This window comes from Mytilus galloprovincialis, chromosome 3 (assembly GCF_965363235.1).
Source record: "Mytilus galloprovincialis chromosome 3, xbMytGall1.hap1.1, whole genome shotgun sequence".
In the NCBI taxonomy this organism is placed as follows: Eukaryota; Metazoa; Mollusca; class Bivalvia; order Mytilida; family Mytilidae; genus Mytilus; species Mytilus galloprovincialis.
Window position 1 is genome coordinate 90,891,519 of NC_134840.1, and position 17,554 is coordinate 90,909,072.

Consider the following 17,554-nt stretch of genomic DNA (forward strand, 5'->3'; position numbering starts at 1 on the left):
TAAAATATTGTAGGTAATTTATTGTTGTTTTCTATCCAACAGAAAGATTGAAATTTTGTATTTATATGTCCTCGGCAAATAAATGATAGCCAACAAAGTAAGTGACAATTAAGTTACAAAACTTCTGCATTCATCTGTACGCAGAGTCCTTGTAATTAAATACAACAACAGAAAGAAAAAAATGCTTTTTGTAATGTAAGGTAGACATGTACTGATGTCTAAGGTCTAACTGAAAGGTCCCTAATATCATACCATGATCAGGAAGCATCAGAACATTAGACACGTTATAACGTTCTACACTTCGACATACATAATCCTTATACTGGAACGGCGTGATGTTAGTAATGCACATCTGTGAAGTTCTCACGACATTTCTGATATACCTAACATTCATGTCATTTCATTTCTTCGCTAACTACTGCAAAGAAGGTAAGTACAGAGAAGATTACGTTTTCACAAATAATGCACTTTGTATCATTTCAATGCAAATCTTTATATAAAACTAATAAAAAGATATTGTGAAACAAATAACAAGCATACAGAATTTCAAGATATGTTATTTGGATATTAAGAATTTGAAACTTAATATAGACTACCAGACTATGGCCCTGCTTAATTGAGTGCATGGTTTTATTTTCTGTCATGAAGAAGATACATGTTGTCAAGTCATCAATCGTAAAATTACCTATTTCTGGAGATAAACAATCCATTCCCTTTGCATTCGTTGTCAAAATCGCTTACAAATAAATGTTCAAAGAATTTATATATGGTCCACCATTGCCAGTTGGTGAAACTTTCATATGGCAGAAATGGTTAGAGTCATAGGGGAAGGGTTGAGATCTCATAAACATGTTTAAAATCCGGATCCAGTGTACTAAAAAAATATTGACACCGTATGTTTGTGGCATAACATCGTGGCCACAAGTTAATTTTTTTTTCTGTTTAGTATTAAATTTATATTAAGATCCATTTTGTTACAGCTTGTGATCAATATTATTTGGCAATCGCCAATGGCAGTCAGCAGGGTTAAAGAACATCAGTTGTTCGACCTGTTAGTCAAATGCGTTTTGTTTAAATATACTTTTTCACCTTTTTGGTCTTTTGGAAAATGTTGTTTGTGCTGTTTTTAGACGAAATTTGTTTTACATGCACACGTATAAAAATCGCGGTTTTTATCCAACACAATCATAGGTTTGAACGTACTTTTCAATTTAGACTCGTATAAACATATTACTTTACCAAATGTTGTGAGTTGAACTTTACCAAATGATGTGAGTTGATGTTGTTAGGTAAACGCGTAACAAGAACAAGCACACAAGTTTGGAAAATGGTTGAATCACGATTACGTTTGTTCTTACTAGTATTTTGCGCTGTTGAACCAGTGTCCCAGGTTAATGGGATTGTTTGCATGCGGCCCGGACGTGAGACATATAAGCATTATGATTATATGTCTCACGTCAGCAGCCTGTAATTCAGTGATTGTTGTAGGTCGTTGAGTATTATCTTTGTTTTTCGTTTATTGTTGTTTACATGAATAAGGTTGTTGGTTTCTCTTTTGAATTGTTTTACATTTTGTCATTTCGGGATCTTAAAAAGTTTACTATACGAAATGGGTTTCAAGCTTTTTTTATGCTGTACGATGATATATTATAGTTTCTTCACTCAACGTCACTTGGTTTCTGTTTTATTATTGGTAATCAAACCACCTTATATCTCTTTATACATGTTACCTCTTCTGGATTTGTCAGTTGTTTTGGGACAATTCAAATTTCAAATACCTACGAGCAAGTCAGGAAGGAAAAACACACAAAGAATAACCCATAAAGTAGACAAGATTATGTAGTTCTTCGCAATTGTCTTTTATCTAAAATCTATTAATCATTATCAAAGGAGAAATCATTTAAAAAAACTATCATAAATAGCTAAAGTCAAATGTTTTCACACATATTGACTGTATAGTAATGTACTGACTTTATGTTTTAACTATAGAATGAAGATCCTAGTCTTGTTAACGGCTTGCCTTCTGGTGGCAGCTGATGCCAGACCGACAAAGGAGTAAGTGTTTACAACAATATATACATTCTTCTTTTGTTCATAAGACATTTGCGTTATTTATCATAATTAAATTTAAAACCAAAAGACATCTCGAGGTCTGGATACGATCTTCAACAATCGTCAAGACTATATTAGTATCTATGCAAAGTGTAATGCTTTAACTCGGCCCAAATCCATGCAAGGACTATCAAAATCAATACATAAGAATAGATAATAGATAAAGACATTCTTTAACGCGGCTATTTACTTTGGAAGATTGTGAAAAACCGATGACGTTGAAGATCCCCCAAAACGTTGTTAACTTATTTTATTCTTTCCATTCAGATTTGTTTTTAATTAATCTACTATCTTCTCCAACAACCCTTTCCATTTCATGTCATGAATTAACAGATTTACCTTACCTGTAATTCTTATTCAGGGAGAGATTCCTGAAAGACACACTCCAGGGTGTATTAGATCAACTGAAGGTTCAACTCCATGCCTTGGGAGGCACATTTACAGATACATTTAAACAAGTTGGACAAGCTGCTGCACAGTCTGGATCAGATTTACTGAGTCAGGCTTTACAACAAGCAACACAACTTGCTGCAGCTGGGGCTACAAGTAAGTGATTAAAACAAAGCCAGTGCCAATATTGTTGGTTTTTCTATATCGGTGCTTTTTATCTGTGTCCTTGGAAATGACTTATTTGCATAGATTAATGCATTGACGCCTTGCAATAATATATTTTTTAAACACATTTCGTTTTTTCAGATCTTCTAACAAATCTTCAACACACCTCAGAACCAGATCCAAGGTAATAAACAATGTGTTTTAGATTTTCTACTGTTTCATTTTGTTCATGCTATCATTTAATAGCAATATTTTGCATTAACGTTTTAATGTTTGGTAAACAAATGTTTCAAAGGCCTATTTATTAGATATTGGTTTTGAATCCTTTGTTTCTTTTTTCTTGAAAAATACTGCTTTATCATATTTGGTTATTCCAAAGCAAAAGTAAAACGACATTTGTTGCCAATTATCTCGGTAAATCTTTTCATAGATAAAATTAACAAATTAACATTAATGGTCAGACATGCAACTTTGAATATTGTTGTATCTATATTGTCGAAAGAAGTTGTTTATACTTAATCTGAAACTATGTTCTTTAGCAAGAGATTTCTGAAGGATGACGTACAGCACATATTGGCACAATTGAAACTTCAGTTGAATGCATTAGGTGGAACATTCAATGAAACCTTCAAACAAGTTGGACAAGCTGCTGCACAGCAAGGAACAGATTTGTTACACCAAGCTTTACAACAAGGAACAAATCTTGCAGTGAAAGGAGCTTTTAGTATGTGTGTTTGATAACGTTTGGTTTTTCATTGTTCGCATGTTTAAATATAAACAAATTGTCTATTTTTACGATCCAATCCGTACGAATAAGGTTTCTGAGTTACAGAAAGCAGTGAACTTTATTGCAACTCACAATCTATTACTTTGTCATTAAATTTCCAAATGCCTATTTAAAATTCATACAACTTTAAAAACGAATGCAATGATCAGTAAGCAGAGATCGAGTTGAGTTGATCATGTGTTCTGAAACAACAAAGAAATCTGGTTTTATTGCATACCACATATGTTTGTAGGTTGAGATGAGTATTTAAAACAAATAACGAGAACAAATAACGTGAACAAATATTTAAAGATTTTTCCGCCAAGAAAAGGGCGTATGTTATGTGAAGTGCATTGCCTGATTTCATGAAGTTAAATCTAGGAAAGAACTTCGACTACAGGATATCTTATATTATCTCTCTTGTAGCCAAAGAACACAATTTTCTTTTACAAAATAATGCTATGAAGAAAATCATTCTTTTTCTGCAATATCCTGACATTACCGTGGTTATTTTATGAAAAAGAAATCATTTTGAAACACTGTTAATAATTTACTCTCTTTAGTTATAGACATGAGTAAAAAGAGATGTGAGATTAACGTTCTCTTAGACATGAACTAAACATAAAAAGGCCAAAAAATATATTTTCGAATTTGTTGTTCCATAGTTCACGTGCGACGAAATAAAGAAACCAAGATGGCAATTATACAAATCTTCGGACAAATTATTTTAAATCTAAAAATGCTTGAAATAGAAACTATAACTGCTGAACATAGTGAAATACAAAAACGTTTGAAAATTTGACGGTACACTGAAAAAAGAAGAAACAAGTAGGACAACTTGCTGCTCCACAAGGAACATATTCCTAGAGCGACCGCTACTTTATTTCTTAAAAAAAAGAACCTGTTTTGTTTTGAATCTACTTTGGGTGAACGGAACCAAAACTTAAGTTCGTCTATTAGTGTATTGTATATCCCATTTTCATTTGAGCATTATCATTGGAATCGTTTCGACAGACCTTATATGCTCTGTTATTCCAACTTAACAATGATTGATTGTCACATAAGTTGAAATTTATGTTTAGTATAAAACATATATATTTATATTTTTACTCGAAAGTGTGTACCATGTTGTAATTTTGTAATCGTGTTCCAGTTTATTGTTTTGTGTTTCCTTTTCTTGCTGGTTAGCTTGTGCATTTTTTTTATTACGTATTATTGAAATGTTATTTTTTTTTATTCATTAAGGCCATTACATATTTCTATTAGCAGAACTATTCAGTATTATGCAGACGTATATTCTTTTTCAGATTTGTTGACTAATCTTGCCCACCCTGATGGCACAAAGGCAAGGTAATACTCTCCTTTTATCCTCAATACTAGTATATTTCGCCTTTATGGCAGCATAATGTAGTAACTTTTAAAAAAATCTAAATTATATAAGGCCGTCTCTGTGTTTTTCATGAAAAGACTTATTTTAAAACAGATTGTTTGGTTTCTCAATGTTTTATAAGTGTGACTTATTTGATATACGGGAAACTTTTTTCAATGTTTTAAAATATGACAGGAATCAAATTAGGGTTTAATCACATGAAATTATAAGAAAGACGTTTTTCTTATCAATGAAGGCCGTACGGTTGGATATGATTGCTTACATTTGAACTGTGGTGGGCAATTGTCTCATTTGCAATCAAACCACATCTCCTTATTTTCATATTATAGAATAAACTTAAGATATCATTACGCAAACGTGAATTGTAATTATTTTGTTCGGAAAATGAGGTAATTTAAAGCTTTAAACATCTATGGTAGTTCATTTAGGATCTTCAAGAACATAATTTTTATTCCAGATAACAAATTAAACATATCACGGATAAAAACAGTTATTATAAACGAATTTGTTGAATTGATCTATACTTTTATATTGTCCTTTGTATCGTTTTCTATCCAATGATGCTACTTGGTATTTCATTTAATATGCTATACACTAAAGATTATGGATTACTTTTTTCAGCAAAAGATTCTTGAAAGACACATTCCAAGGCGTTTTGGACAAGCTTAATGAACAACTCACTGCTCTTGGACAAACATTCAAAGAAACATTCAAACAAGTAGGACAAGTTGCTGCCCAACAAGGAACAGATCTGTTGAACCAAGCTTTACAACAAGGAGCACAAGTAGCCGCTAATGGGGCAACAAGTAAGCGTCAGCATTAAATTGTGTTATCAAAATGACTCATACAGTTGACATCATAAGAAAATGTTTAAACATTCATATAACATAACTAAAAAAATGAAATGATATGAAACAATATTACATATGGTGTAGCATTCTACTTTTTTCTTTGGTCATTACGATCACATGTTTCAAAGTTTATTAAATGTATCCAAAGCCTTGTTTTATTTTGAAGTATATTGACGCTACATGTTTCTATTTTTAAAAATGTACTCTGACGGTCAATATAAAAAGTCTTGCTTAATTTCGATCTATGACGTTGTAAAGTTTTTTACCCAAAGCATTTCAAATAAATTTTAATAATAGTTTATAATATTTACTTACATTATGAATCCGATATAAAAATGGCAATATAAAATATTTTAAAAGATGTAATTACCAATTTCTTTTTTCGCCATTTAGATCTTCTGACTAACCTTCAACATCCCGACGGAACAAGGTAATGTATATTTCACGGAACAAGATTATGTCTATTTCTTCATTTTTGAAACGTACATCTTCTTAAATGGTTATCAAAACATATGTCCTCATTTCATATTGTTTTGAATGCATTAGAGGCATTTTCTTAATGAGGGTTTTGATATCAGATTTATAATAGACAAACAATTCTTATTCTGCGCTGTGGTATGAATCCTTATAATTGGCTTTAACGTATCTTATTTTACTGTAGGAAACACGTAATGGGTGTCACTCGTGGAGTAGCAACCAACTTTTGGTTTTTGTTATCTCGAATGATGTTTATTTTCCCATTCTGATTTTTAAAACCAGAAATATGGGAAGTGCACACACAAATCTATATTGTACAGTATTGTTTTGCAAATGTCTTCTTAAGATTAATTATTTAAAAAAAAATTACAGAAAAAGGTTCTTGAAAGATACATTTCAAGGTGTCCTGGATCAACTGAAGGTACAACTCCATGCTTTAGGTGAAACCTTTGGAGAAACTTTCAAGCAGGTTGGACAGGCTGCTGCACAACAAGGAACAGATCTACTGAACCAAGCTCTGCAACAAGGAACACAGTTAGCAGCAAATGGAGCAACAAGTAAAACTTATTCTCAAATATACAAAGGATTAAATATAATGCAATTTTCACAGAAGCAAACAAAAGTTATACAATCATATAATACATTGAAGTTTGCAATGTGTCGTAAATCAGCACATTAAGATACAAATGATAAAAAAAAAAAGTTCATAATCAGATAACTCTCTAGCTACATCAATTATGTCGATATTTTCTACAAGGTTTTGTCTACATCAAATACCAGCTTTTTCATAATGATAAAATTTACTTAAAATAAGACGTTCTTATATCTTAGTACTTAAAAAAGTATTCATAGTTTCTGTTATAACGTTCAGTTCTTAAAACATATAATCCGAAGAAAATTCGAAACGGAAAGTCCCTAATCTAATGGCAAAATCAAAAGCTCAAACATATCAAACGAATGGACAACTTGAACAACTGTCATAGTTTTGACTTGGTACAATTAGACATCTTCGAGATTGATTTGTCCGGACATTGAAATCCTTTAAAGTATATTTTTGATAAAATAAACAAATAAAAGTTCAATGCATCATGCTAATTGAAACTCAACTCACAAAATAAAGATGAACATCTATAAAGAAAACAAAAACATCACGTGAAACGAACGAAAATTTCCTGCATTCAAAATTAACATTAATTCACAGGACTGAACAAATTTGTTGCGTCCGTTTTATGATCCCTTGCTGAATATTACAAATATTATGTTTTTGTCTTAATGATATTCACATACCTTTTTTACTTGAAAAAGCATTTATAAGATTTTATAAGATGGATGCATAGGGCTTGTTCACATCATGAACATAATCAGATGAAGCTGCAGCTTTAATTTTTTTAATTTACTTCTTACAGATCTTCTTACTAACCTTCAACATGCAGCAGTCACGGACGAAACAAGGTAGTTCTTACGTCACAAAATAGTTCACTATGTATACAATAAAGTCGCTAAATAAAACAGTTCATCATTTTGTCAATTGTCAAGCAAATTATTTTTTTTAAATTGCTGCAGAGATTACATTGAAAGAAAGGGTCAAGTCAATTACACAGCCAGTCTTTTAAAAACATTTTGAATGGGTAGACTGTCATGGATGATTTTTTACATTCTTTTAATTGAAAGAGTATCTCCATTGATATAACTGCTTATTGGTTGGCTATATATTCACGCTCAAATGCAACATTGTTCGCCGATACAGATGTTAATCATGGCTATAAGAACATTTGTATTTTCTCAACAGCAAAAGATTTTTAAAAGACACATTCCAAGGCGTTTTAGACAAGCTTAATGAACAACTAAATGCTCTTGGACAAACATTTAAAGAAACATTTAAACAAGTTGGACAAGTTGCTGCACAATCAGGAACCGATCTGTTAAACCAAGCTTTACAACAAGGAGCACAGCTTGCAGCTAATGGAGCTACAAGTAAATATCTTATTTTTATCAGAAGTTAAATACCAGAGAAATATTTAGGCTCTAATAACAACTTCTGATATTGTGATGTTTCATACAATCGTTATGATTAGGATAACATATAACCCTATAATAAGTTGTTCAAATATCTGTTGTAATATTTTTCATAAACGTATTTTGATGCTTGAAACATAGAATGAAATTCAAAACAGTGTGGCTCGTTACAGACAAACGTTCACCTAAATTGTCCCAGTCAATGGATGAATTTAATGTGTCAATCAATGGCCACAGCCACACTGTTTTGAATTTCATTCTATGCCCTGGGCAATAAGCAGAAGCATATTGTTCAATGATATTATCTTTAAGAAAACATAGCTTTTCTATGGCATTGATGAGAAATTCCATGCAGCTTCTAACATCTAACACTTTAAACCTAAACAACTTAGTAGGAATGCTTGATTGATAATGTTATTTAATTCAAGTTGCATTTTACAATATGAAAGTGGGCCTATTTTCTCCGCTTTGTTTAACTTAACTGGTAGAAATGTTCTGCAGGAAACATTTTATTATTATTGTTCGTTTAATTAATTTGTTTATTAAATTTTCAAAAGTAAGAAAAACCAATTAATTAAATTATAAATTGTTACATTTGATCATATTTACAATTAAAAAAGTACACAAAAAAGTACACAAAAATCAACACCGTAGATTTCCTAATAGAAATTTACTAATCCTCCATCGCCGTTCACACTTTCAACGAAACAAGTTACCTAAAAGAGGGGCGAAAGATACAAGAACGACAGTCAAACTCATAGATCGAAAATAAACTGACAACGCCATGGCTAAAAAAATAAAAAGACAAACAGACAAATAAAAGTATACAAGATACAACATAGAAAACTAAATACTAAGCAACACGAACCCCACCAAAAACTGGAGGAATCTCAGGTGCTCTGGAAGGGTAAAAAGATTTTGCTCCACATGTGCCACCCGTCGTGTTGTTCGTATTTTTACAAACTCGGAAATTAGTCTTATTCAGTAGGTCATATTCATGGTGAAAGGGGAAGTAGGTTGTAGTTCCGACATGAGGAACATAAGGAACATGTCCGATATCAGCTTTGAAACAGTTATTCCATAACGGTCAACCAGTTCGTGATGACGCCCGTAAAAATTTACGAAGGGATGATTTCAACTTCGCCATTTGGAGTTCTTGGTTAAATAGCTTTCTTGTGAGCTACTTTTAAGAGCGTTTAATTAGCTCAAATTGTTTTTTTTTCAGATCTCCTTACAAATCTCCAAAATCCTGATGGAACAAGGTAAAAATTAATTTTTGTCAGTATTGTATAGATTTTGTTAGGAAGGATATTAATATCTGGCATTGTGAACAAGTAAAGGAAGGTGACTTTTTAATATTATTGATTCGCATCATTTTACACATGGTCATGTGACTGATCGTCTTTTATCATAAAGGCTAGCTGTCTTTTATTAGAAAGATGCATTATATGTACGTACAAAAGATAACATATTGGGTTTTGCAATTACGTACATAGTAATTAAATCATTAGCTGTGAGTAAGTTTCAACATCTATGAGTACCCTTAGATCGGTGCGCTGTGGTTTTTTCCGTTAATTTGTCATGGATTATTTTTGTGTGTAGTTCCAATCTATTTGGTAAAGGGTTTTAATGATTTTTTTTGGTTTGTTCTTGTGTTGTGCAGTTACGCCAAATTTGTTATAGCGTTTAATAAGCCTAGAGCATGAAATTCCGTAGTGGTCGTTGGTTGCTGTCTGTACTATTTATTAGTCTTCTTTTGTTGTTTTTATACTTAAAATCGTTTTGTTACTATAATACGAAATAAAATATATTTTAATATATCATAATGGCTCGAACCAGGGTTGATTCGTTCACATAAAACATAGTAAGACAAGCATAGTAACGTTAAGTCAGTAGAATAAACATACAAAATTGAATATCTAGTGCAAATATTGATTTTTTTTTATATATATAAACCCTTTTCAAAGCTCGTGAATTCTGAAAACATCACAAGCTGCTGACATTGCCTGAAGATAATAGTATGAATTAAATGCTTAATAATAAATAGTTAAAATATTGTTAACATATACAGAGACTATTTTCTAGAAAAGTTATATTTGTAAGCAACTTTTGTCAAATTACAATATGATGTATTCTGACCTAACCTGTTTAGATAATTCGATACGTTGTACAGGCACTACTTCTTCAAGTGCTGGGAGTAGATGGAAATTAGGTGACTTATCAATGAAAACTTTATTACTATAAATTGTTGTACCGTCACTGTATTACATAATTTTCTGCTCCATTCTTTTCTCCTATTTTTTTTTGGGGGGGGGATAAAATGATAGACTCTCTATATTTTTATTTTTTATTTTTTACTGCATTATTCGGCTGATAATGTCTAAGATCCTTATCAATAAATGCAGTATATTTTCGTCCGTTACACATGTCTACTAATATCTACTATAATATAAATATTCATTTCATAACTGCAGGAAAAGATTTTTAAAGGACACATTTCAAGGAGTTCTTGATAAACTTAATGAACAGCTCAAAGCTCTCGGGAACACATTTTCAGAAACCTTTAAACAAGTAGGACAAGTTGCTGCTCAACAAGGCACAGATCTTTTGAACCAAGCTTTACAACAAGGAGCACAAGTAGCTGCTAATGGAGCAACAAGTAAGAATCTGTCAATATTTTGTAATACTACAGTATAATATAAAAAAAAAGATATTGGTGGTCTTTTATCAAAAGTTTACCCCTTGAAATAAAATGCAAATAAGCTCAGGTACACTCTTCTATTAAATGATTTTATTTATGAATTTACCGATTTTAAAAAGATTAACCACCTCCGTGACAATGTAAGAATCTTATAATTCAAAAAGATTAATTATTTAGAAGAAAAAAAAATAAACAAAAAAACAATTAACAACTTCCTTGATTTACCTACTTGTAGTTCGGTATTTTTATCATACATGTACTTGTGCGAATCTTATAATCGAAATAGGATAAAAACAAATATTTCTGTGAGAAAAAACCCATTTTTCTAAAAATATCTTACGAACAAGGAATATAAAAAATTCAACATGTTAAACAGTGTTTGCATTATTGGAGTCGAAGATTTGTGTTTGTATAAAATGTGTATTATAAAATCATCAAACATTGTGTCACACCATGAAGTAAGATAACATTGTAATATGTTCAAGTCAAACAAAATCAGAAAGGTACCTTAACAAAAAATACATCACTTTTGGGGAGATAGACAAATTTGAAGAAAAAGTTAGCACATTGACTCGAATAAGGTGTGACCTAATATTCAAATGTCCTTTAATATTTGCTAAACTTTTTTGGAAATGGTATTAGGTGGTTAAATATGTTCGAAAACACATAACAATCTGACTGTCCTCCAGTTCCCGTTACCCTTTAGGAAAAAGTATTCGAATATTGAATCGGCACCTTTTATTATTTCAGATCTATTAACAAATCTTCAACATACTGATGGAGCAAGGTAAAAATAAAAAATCAAATATCGTCATAAAATACACGCAGTAAATCAAGTTTACAGTAGTTTACCGCTGTTCAATAGTCACAATTTGATTAAGCAAATAAATCTGGGTAACAAACTAAAACCAAGGGAAACCCATCATTTGTAAGAGGAAAGCAACGGAACAACAGAAACACTGAACTACAACAAAAAGCAAATGCCAACATATAGAGAAACGGACCTTAGAAAACATCTGCCATATTCCGGGATGGGTTTATGACATTTGTAGGAAAAATAGTGGGTTAAACCTGGTTTTATGGCTAGTCAAATCTCCTTTATGTTAAATATGCAGCTTAAATGACAACACTACACGACAAGAATACAGTACAAACAATCACAGGGACACTCAGCACAGAGAAATACATAAAAAGATAATATTACAAATGTATAATTTTAAGGATTAAACTCGATTAGAAAGTTTAGATATCAGACGTACGTACAACCAAGGATTTTCTTATCCCAGGCATATATTACTTAGCCGTATTTGGCACAACTTTTTGAAATTTTGGATCCACATTGCTCTTCAACTTTGTACTTGTTTGGCTTTATAAATTTTTTGATATGAGTGTCACTGATGAGTCTTATGTAGACGAAACGCGCGTCTGGCGTACTAAATTATAATCATGGTACAATACAGAATATATGTTTCCAGAATTTTCAAAGAATCTAATGTCTTTGACAGATTTATCATAAACTGTTCTAGCCAGAAAAGGTTCCTTGAACAAATGTGACAATTCTGGTCTGTTTGTTATAGCCGCAATATTCTGGTTTTGAACGCAGAATCTGGGTTTCGATTTGAAATTACTATAAGCTTTAATTTTATGTTATATAACTTATGGTGCACTCGGATCTAAGCGGATTATATTTTCTCAATCCGGTTAGGCATGGGTCTTTGTGAGAAATAGATAGTTAAACATAAAAGTTTCTTTTTTTCTTACTAAAGGAAAAGATTCTTGAAGGACACATTTCAAGGAGTTCTTGATAAACTTAATGAACAGCTGAATGCTCTCGGGGCAACCTTTAAAGAAACATTCAAACAAGTAGGACAAGCTGCTGCTCAACAGGGAACAGATCTTTTAAACCAAGCTTTACAACAAGGAGCACAAGTAGCTGCTAATGGAGCAACAAGTAAGAGTCAGCATTAAACTTTGTCATGACAATAACTCATACAGTTGACAACATAAGAAAATGTTTAAATATTCATGTAGCATAATTATATCTACATCTATAAATTTGTTGTAAAGAATTATAAAAAAAATAAGGATGTTTGGTGGTATAATGTTCAAATCAGAGTGTTTCATTACTCGAAGAAAAATGCAAATTTTGTTGCAAGCTAACAATATAATACTGTTTCTGGTTTGAATTGGGAGTATTTCAATATCTCAGCTGCTGCGGTTTAATATGAAATTGTAGTGTCAACTTATCCCTTTCATGAATGTGACCTACCGAATTAGACCATTTACCGGATTTGTAATCAAATAAGCAACACGACGGGTGCCACATGTGGAGCAGGATTTGCTTACCCTTCCGGAGCACCTGAGATTACCCCTAGTTTTTGGTGGGGTTCGTGTTGTTTATTCTTTAGTTTTCTATGTTGTGACATGTGTACTATTGTTTTTCTGTTTGTCTTTTTCATTTTTAACCATGGCGTTGTCAGTTTGTTTTAGATTTATGAGTTTGACTGTCCCTTTGGTATCTTTCGTCCCTCTTTTATCCATTAATATGATTTTAGTTCGCGCAAAAACGAAATGTAATTAAAACTTCACAAACTAGGTAGATTGTGTCGTAGAGATTGAAGTGATAGTCTCCCTGCAGATAGAATTATAGACTTCCGTTAATGGTGTAGTATTGAAAAGTCATCTATCATAGTTACGTATCAAAACGATGCGAAAAGTGAACCACATCCTTTAATTGATAAAATAGGATCCGTGTCACGATACCGTTTCTAAACTCTTTGTGTTTGCTATAGTGACAGCATGTATTTTGTTCGTGTTTTGTATTGCCATTTCAATATAATGAATTTTACAATTGTGTTTAATCTATTTTTATTTGTATTACCTATATATTGCACTGTCATGTCGATAGCCATTATAATAGAATATGGGAATGGTGTGCAGAAAAAAATATGTATATAAATCGCTTAAAACAGAAAACAAGAATTGACTTGCAACATCTGTAGTACATAAAAATGATCGTTTGTGGAACAATTGTTTTAATTCATTAAAATTACAAGGGAACACATATAATCTTACTAACCTTAAGCTCCGCTTTAATATATTATGTTACAAAAAATGTTGCAAATGTTATCACGAATTGTTTTTATTTTAGGTCTTTTAACGAATCTCCAAAACCCCGATGGAACAAGGTAAAATATTAATGTTTTTATAAAAATTATATCAGGGCTTATGCTGACTATTTTTGTGTAAACTTTAATACTAATTGGGGTATTATCGTTTCCACTTAAATTTTCAACTAGGTATAAGCATTCTATCCAAGAATTTCAGGTTTAACCACAGAATTTGAAATAGGAAGTAAGTATATTTCAACTAATGATTAAGGACTACATTGGGAATATGAACAATGCATTTGTTCGTTTTGGCCAACATGAATATACCTTAAAATGAACGAAGACTAAATTTTAAAGGTTGTGTTTTTTTTTTAAACATGCAACTTCTTTGTTTGGTCTGATGAATAGTTGTCTCATTGGCAATAAAACAATAAAATTACATATCCTTATTTTGTATTTGTATCGAATGTATAAGGAGCATTATCTTCACAAGACTTTGGATATAGGATATATATAATAGACAAACAATTGCAAATCCGTACTTTGGTATGAATCCCTATCATTGACTTCAAATTATCATGTCATCGTAGTAAACACATAAGGGACCCTAGGTGTCACATATGGGGTAGCCTTCTAAGTTGGTTTTTGTAATCTGAACAATGAATTTTATTTTCTTAATTCCCAATCCAATCTTTGTTTACAGTATCCGGTGAAGTTTAAACTTGAAAAGTTTTTTTCATTGCAAACATTAATCTATATCGTACATTTTTGTTAAGAAAATATTCTTTTTTCCAATGTCGTCTAAAGATAAAACTTACAAATTTACAGAAAAAGGTTCTTAAAAGATACATTCCAAGGTGTCTTGGATCAACTGAAGGTGCAACTCCATGCTTTGGGTGAAACCTTTGGAGAAACTTTTAAACAGGTTGGACAAGCTGCTGCACAACAAGGAACAGATCTACTTAACCAAGCCCTGCAACAAGGAACACAGTTGGCAGTCAGCGGAGCAACAAGTAAGATTAAGCTCCATTATCAGAGGCCAATATAAATTTTCTTATCCGAATTTTTATTTTTTCAATCGATTTATGAATTTCGATCATCGGTACACTACTATTGTCTTTATTTTGAATCAATTTTAACGTAAACGCCTATTAGCGTTTTTTATACTTATCAAAATTGAAAATCATTGAACATAATAAAACCAAACGTACCACCATTCAATGTCCTTCTAATTGCCGACTGGTCAACAGCAAAAATCCGCAGTGTAACTTTTCTTGTATCTAATTGGCTGACTTAAGAAGTAATGTTAAATCACTGAATAACTTAACTAACTGAAACCACGGCTGACTTAGAAAAAATGTTAAATCAATTAATAATTATAAAAAAAAACTGAAATCAAATTTTGCAAAGTGATGGCTCTATCTTTTTTTGTTATAGTGTGTCAATCGGAATATAAAAAATGACCGTTTTCATTTTAAAAACCATGCAGTGAAATAAAAACAAATCTTTCATAAATGTCCCTTATGCTGATATAAACCTTAGATATCCGTTTGATAAACATCTTGCATGAATTGTACACCAGGGGGCACACAATTAGACCAATTTGACCATATTAGACTTCTTACAGATACATCCGCTAAACATGTATCACTCATCAATCATACAAGAATTACTCTTCAGCCGGGCATGCATCACTCGTTTCGATTCAAAGGTGATCTCCAGTAGTATCAAAGATAAGCAAATGAAATAAACGGTATTGATGGTACTATATTGGCATAAGGGAACATAATTGATCTAAGAACAAGTAAAACTTTAAAAAAAAAATGAGAACCTTTCTCGCTCAGGTAATTCGGGATGGCAACATAAGAACTAATAAAGAGAATCAGATGGTTAAAGTCAATTATATTTAACATATTTTGTATATTGTTCGTATTTGCAAGACAACTTATATGTTTCATATTTTTTTAAATTCTAATTGATTATATTCATTGCAGATCTACTAACAAACTTGCAGAAAACAGATGGATAGACAGATACAAACAAATTAAAATTATGCAATAAAAGTACTTATTTTGCTTTTTTTTCGCATATCAAAATATTTCACTTATTAACTTACACTGAGTCAAGGAAGAGAAATCTCTTTTCCTCGTTAAGGAATAGAGGAGTCTTTTCCTTATATGATTTATTCAAAAATTGAATTGCTTTAAAAAAATATAAATTGTAACTTTTATGCTTTCAATCAAGTAAGCATTGCCTATAAATTGATTCTTCCTCTAAATGTTAATACAGTACTGCAACTTTAGACGAATTTCACATTCCTACATTTTTCCATGCAATGAGATTTCAACAATTTTGTTATTGACATAGTAAGAGCTTATTGTTAAATGGCATAATTTTCGCAGACTGATCTCGAGTTACCCAGTGTATCTCATTCATAAAAAGGAACTCAAACTTGGTCTACAGGAAAAAGAAAGTTAGAAAATAGTTTCTCTCTTCTTTCGAAATATACCAACAGATAATTAAGAAAGGTATGTTATAAAAGCATGTCAGTGTCAAAGCACTGACATCTTAGCTAATTGTACGATCTGGCATAAAAATCATATTTAAATCATATAAATACAAAATATCACCACTAAAAATTTGAAATTGCCTAATGAATAATGAAAATAAATGATACCTGACAGATAGACAAGTCACATGACTTCTGACAATCATTCCAGACACCACATATAATGAATATTTTGCTTATATAAATATCTAGTGAACAAGAAACAGACCAAACCACGAAAATTTCATATTGACCAATGAACCATACAAATGAGGTCAAGGTCAGATGAACCCTACCAGACATACATGATCACCTTGCAAACATTCAAAACGTTCATAGCGGACTTTCGTATTTAAGAAGAAGACCAAACTACTGAAACTTAACATTAACTAATAAACAATGAAAATAAGGTCAAGGATAAATGAAACATGTACATGTACACTTTACAATCATTCCATGCATCAAATAAAGTTGACATATAATTGCTCATGGTATAAAAAGCAGAAAAAAAATACCAGACCTTAACATTGACCAATAAATCATGAACATGTACCATATAGTTGACCTAATAATGAAACTTTAATCTTGGTCAACGATCTATTACTCATAAAAATAAGGCCAATGACTTTCAACTTTAATCTTGATCAACGATCTATTACTCATAAAAATAAGGCCAATGACTTTCAACATAGGCATGTGTATACAAGGTATGAAGCCTAAAGTCTTCTTCACTCTGAAATATAAAGCTTAATACATATGGTATGCAATGCCACCAGATTGTATTCCCTATGTCTCAAATTCTTCGACTTACATTGCAGATAATTAAATAAAAAACAGCAATCAATAAACAAAATTTAACAGTAAATATCACCCACAAATGATAAACCTTTGAATGAAAAAAAAATAGACTAATAGATATCTTTGTGAAGGCTTCTGAGATTTGAAAATAATAGTGGGACATAAAAACAAGTTTTATCAATAAATATAAGAAATGTTGAGGTTAATAAGAGAGCAACATGAGCAAACAA

General features: G+C 31.4%; 1 protein-coding gene across 3 annotated transcripts; it reads left to right on the plus strand.

The window, feature by feature from the left end:
- The first annotated feature begins 339 nt into the window (after positions 1 to 339).
- LOC143069352 (uncharacterized) lies at positions 340 to 16,044 on the plus strand. Of its 3 annotated transcripts, XM_076243938.1 has the most exons (18): positions 340 to 429; positions 1,990 to 2,055; positions 2,474 to 2,658; positions 2,809 to 2,851; positions 3,207 to 3,391; positions 4,741 to 4,783; positions 5,445 to 5,629; positions 6,068 to 6,104; positions 6,524 to 6,708; positions 7,558 to 7,603; positions 7,941 to 8,125; positions 9,393 to 9,429; positions 10,642 to 10,826; positions 11,619 to 11,655; positions 12,635 to 12,819; positions 14,020 to 14,056; positions 14,807 to 14,991; positions 15,973 to 16,044. In XM_076243938.1, the coding sequence occupies exons 2-18, from the start codon at positions 1,991 to 1,993 to the stop codon at positions 16,005 to 16,007; spliced, it is 1,860 nt and encodes a 619-aa protein (XP_076100053.1). In that variant the 5' UTR covers positions 340 to 429; position 1,990; the 3' UTR covers positions 16,008 to 16,044. The 3 variants fall into 3 exon arrangements, with proteins under 3 accessions (XP_076100053.1, XP_076100055.1, XP_076100054.1); XM_076243940.1 differs by lacking the exons at positions 11,619 to 11,655; positions 12,635 to 12,819; XM_076243939.1 differs by lacking the exons at positions 10,642 to 10,826; positions 11,619 to 11,655.
- Positions 16,045 to 17,554: the final 1,510 nt, after the last annotated feature.